Source organism: Diaphorina citri, unplaced genomic scaffold, assembly GCF_000475195.1.
Source record: "Diaphorina citri unplaced genomic scaffold, Diaci psyllid genome assembly version 1.1 scaffold4786, whole genome shotgun sequence".
NCBI classification, from domain to species: domain Eukaryota; kingdom Metazoa; phylum Arthropoda; class Insecta; order Hemiptera; family Psyllidae; genus Diaphorina; species Diaphorina citri.
Genome location: NW_007382176.1, coordinates 4531 through 9271, shown reverse-complemented (window position 1 = coordinate 9271; position 4741 = coordinate 4531). Strand labels below are relative to the sequence as shown.

Here is a 4741-nt window from a genome sequence, read left to right as displayed (position 1 = left end):
CCCCAATCGTATCACTATACTGAAGCCGATTTAGTCAATATTCTTCATCAGTTACCCTCTCCGTTTTTCATATTGGGCGATTTTAACGCCCACAATCCTCTATGGGGTGATAGGAAGATTGACACTCGTGGAAAAGAATTGGAAAAATTTGTGAGTAATTCTCTTGATGTTCATCTTTTGAATACAGGGGAACCCACTCACTATAATCTGACACATAACTCTCTTTCTTGCATAGATCTTTCTTTTTGCTCTTCCGACTTATTTCCGGATACAACATGGACGGTCACTGATGATCTCTCGTCATCTGATCATTATCCTATACTTATATCCTATCAGGCTCCTTCCATTTCTCCCATGCCTTCTGATACGGTGATTTGGAACTTTGACAAGGCAAACTGGGAGTTATATCAGTCTAGTATAGATTTTGATTCAGTCACATTGATATGTGACGGCGATAATGAACCTGACATAGACAATGTTATTTCTGTAGTTAACCGTGCAATACTTCATGCAGCTGATCTTGCAATTCCTAAAAAACGGTTACCAACTAACAAATTCCCTATTCCATGGTGGGACGACGAGTTGAAGGCCGCTATCAGGAATAGGCGTAAATGTCTTAGATTGGCCAGAAGACACCCCACTCTCGATAATACCATCGCATTCAAGCGGGCTAGGGCTGTTGCCCGTCAAATGATGAAACGCAAAAGACGGGAGGGTTGGTCGAATTTTGTTTCCTCTATCGACAGTTCCACTACACCTGGTGAGATGTTCCATAAGATGGGTAAGTTGCGGGGGAAGTATACTCCCCGTCATATTAAGGCTTTGCGGGATCTTTCTGATCCCACTAAGTTATTATTTGACTCTGCCTCCATGTCTAACACGTTGGTCACTCATTTTACCAATGTTTCATCTAACAATAATTACTCAGATGTATTTTTGAGCCACAAGGAACAATGTGAAGGTAATGTCATTCCGATAGATACCCAATATGATGCTGAGTATAATTCTCCATTCGCTTATGATGAAATGATCTCCTCTCTTATGTCTTGCTCGTCCAAAGCAGCAGGCCCAGACGGTATATCCTTCATTATGATTCAAAAGCTACCTACGTCTGCATTGGACAAGCTATTAGAGATTTATAACTTCATCTGGGTAAGTGGTTTATTTCCTTCCAACTGGAGGGAAGCTTTGATAGTTCCTCTCCTTAAACCTGGTAAAGATGCTACTTGTTGCTCTAGTTATAGACCTATTTCACTATTGAATTGCCTAGGTAAAGTTTTGGAGAAAATGGCAAATAAGAGGTTGTCTTGGACGGTGGAAAAACTTGGTTTTCTTAATCCCCGGCAAAGTGGTGGCCGCCAAAAGAGATCCACCATTGACAATCTCTTGTTATTAGAGAATGAGGTCACCAAAGGCCTTTTAAATAAGGAAAATACAATTGGAATCTTCTTCGACATTCAAAAGGCCTTTGACCTTACGTGGAGATATAAGATCCTCAAAACCTTGCATTCGTTTGGTGTGAACGGTAACCTTCTGAGATATCTCTCACTTTTCTTATCTGGAAGGACAATACGTGTGAAATGCAATGGATTAATTTCAGTGAAAAAAAGTCTAGATAATGGTATACCCCAAGGGAGTTCGTTGAGTCCCTTGCTCTTTATTTTGTTTATGAATGATGTTTTTGACACCATAAAGTTGCCTATTAGAAGTGTTCTCTTTATAGACGATCTCTTGATAATTGCAAGAGGTAAAACTGTGAACAATATTGTCCCCCGCTTACAATCTACTTTGAATCTTCTGAAAAATTGGGCTGACCTAAATGGGGTAACTTTCTCACCTGAGAAATCGATTTGTGTTAACTTCAATAGGTTACGTAATAGTACTACACCTGTTCTTACCTTTGCTGGTCGCCAGCTTAACTTTTCAAACACAACTAAATTTCTCGGTCTCATATGGGATAGCAAATTGACCTGGGTTCCCCATATTAACTATACCAAAGAAAAAGCCCTAAAAGCTCTCAATGCACTAAAGATGGTATGTAACAAAAACATCGGTATCCATTCAGCCAGCCTCATTAGATTTTACAAATCCTATGTTCTTCCCATTTTAGATTATGGTTCGGCGGTCTACGGTTCGGCTAAAGATCACGTCCTGTCAAAGTTGAACCCTGTCCATCACGCGGGTATAAGAATTGCTACAGGTGCCTACCGGACCAGTCCAGTTCCCAGTCTATATGTGGAATCGGACATTCCCCCGTTGTTTATCAGACGCATGAAACTTGTCATGAACTATGTTACAAAGATCTCCGCTTGTCCGCTTAATCCCGCTCACAAAATCCTCCTCCAGGATGTTCCAAATCTTTTATTTCAAACAACCAAGAAACCGCTGCCATTAGCTTGTCGTTTTCGCAAGTTAGATGTATTCGCGTCTCACCTGTCAACCTGTAAAATCGAGCCTTACCTTCCGCCTGTTCCACCATGGTCTGTTCCTTTCCCTTCTGTTGACTGTACTTTATCAGCCTCCAACAAATCTGATACTTCAGCGGTGATTTTCCGAAAAGAGTTCATGGATGTCATCAACAACGTGTACAAAGACCATACACTCTGTTTCACTGACGGTTCAAAAACTGTCGACTCTGCTAGTTGCGCATATAGTATAGGTGATGAAGTGTGTTCCATCAAACTAAGTCCTATTATATCGATCTATACTGCTGAATTACTCGCCATTGTGCAGTGTATGGAAAAAATCACTCAGTTACCTTCGCCTTCTCCTCAATATCTAATTGTAAGCGACTCTAAAAGTTCCCTGTGTGCTATCAAGAATGTAAAATCCAACAACAATCCTTTAGTAAATCGCATATACCAACTGTGGCTACAACTGAAATCGGTTGAGGTGATTCTACGCTTCCTTTGGTGTCCATCGCATTGCGGTATAACAGGAAATGAAGTAGTTGACAGGGCGGCTCAATCTGAGAATCACAACTCTGACCTTAATGTCATCACACCTGATGACATGTCACCCTTCATCAAGAAAATGTGTCTATCTAACCGCAAGCAGCCAGGTTGCAACGGAGCAGAGAGGTTACGCGGGGCAAACAGAGATCGGCGGTACGGAAGGCTCACTGACTGTCGGGACGACAACCTAGCGTGGTGCAGTGGTAAGCTAACGTCTATTTGGACCCTGGACGACGCGACACGACTACCCATGCGCTCCACCACCCGCGACTGACCCCGCCGCGTCCTCAACGGCGCCTACTACCCACCTCGAAGTCCCCTGCCTCTAGTCCCCGTCGGTACAGGACCCACAGCCACGGAGTCCACTGATCACTCCGGTCTGAAACCACGGGCGTACACTTAGGTGTCACGAGCGTTGCCCACGCTTACAGTGCAAGCGCACGAAGTCGAAGGAGCGCACCTGTAACCCATAGTACGGCTGACTTGCATAACTGCAGGCACAGCGGGTACCAGAGGGTCCTTCGTGTGTTTCCTGTGAAGGTCAGGGTCAAGAGGAGGAGTAAGTACAGACCACTTGAGAGAAGAGACGTCGGCTCTGGTAGAGACACACGACACCATGGAATGACGGTACGAAGGGACAGTGCGATAAGCGAGGTCCGACCAGACAAACGTCGACCGTCAAAAGTTAAAAGACCAAGTCCGGTTACTCAAACTACAGAGGAACTCATACAGTCAGGTAGAGGTAAAAAGCCGAACGTAACCGCCCGCTGTAGGACAAAGTTTAAGGCTTTCCAGATGGAATAGAAATCCTAAGCCAAAGTCTGTTAGATGATTCCAGGGTCAGTTAGTTTCGTAAGCAACTTACATATTTCAAGATCTAGAGTCGTACGCAATGCAAGCGAAGGTCTGAAGGAAACTAGCCGGAGACATGAGTGTTTGTAATTAGACCATAGGATGAGAGTCCTTTTGTACCCTCCAGAGATCATTTCCTACCAAGATCGAATACATAGTTGTATGGAGCAACTATGACCGTTTTATGACTCTACTCTCATGGTGCAAGTTTATAGAAGACGTCTTATATATTAGAGGTTTAGCCAACTGAGATGCGGACCTTTAATCTTATTTTGTTGTATTTCTTGTGTTTTCATACATACGTCGTTTAGTCGTAATCCATCTGATATGCCTTACTCAACTGTCGGTGTATAAGTGGACATGGATTTTCGACTTGACGCTGTAGATGTTTGCATACGCATAATATCGTGTGACTTATATATGTAGCTTTATGACTGTGTCATGGCTATTTATCTTATGGAAAATTGATACTCAATGTATGTATAAAGAGCTCGTACAAAAAAAAAAAAAAAAAAAAGAATAACCCGCGAAATTTGGGAATAACCCAGCAAGCGCGGCATTAGGTGCAATATAATATACGCCACCTTATCAAGGTTAGACAAGTTATCCCAGGTACTGCCGCAGGTGTGACCGGCCAACTTAACGGATCCCTACCTCAACATAGTATCCACACACCGCATCGCCCAAGTACTTATCCTGTCGAACTCATACTTGACAAAGTTGTTCATCACCAAGTGGTGTTAGCGTATATCCCCCTCCCCTAAAACATTTCTCCTTCCTTACCCATTCTGCCCATACAGGGTTAAGAATTGGAACAGTCTTGATGAAGGACCATAGATAATCCAAGCCAATGACCTTAGGGTAGCCGGTTAGAGCCAAACTACCTGAAATTAAACAATAAACCCAATTGTAACAAGGTGAGCAAAAACGGTCCT

The 4741-nt window shown here is 43.1% G+C and overlaps 1 protein-coding gene across 1 annotated transcript; it reads left to right on the top strand.

Annotated features, from left to right (window-relative positions):
• The first annotated feature begins 11 nt into the window (after nt 1-11).
• On the top strand, nt 12-2559 carry LOC113472328. The gene is made up of 2 exons (XM_026832021.1): nt 12-1152; nt 2111-2559. The coding sequence occupies exons 1-2, from the start codon at nt 355-357 to the stop codon at nt 2162-2164; spliced, it is 852 nt and encodes a 283-aa protein (XP_026687822.1). The 5' UTR covers nt 12-354; the 3' UTR covers nt 2165-2559.
• Nucleotides 2560-4741: the final 2182 nt, after the last annotated feature.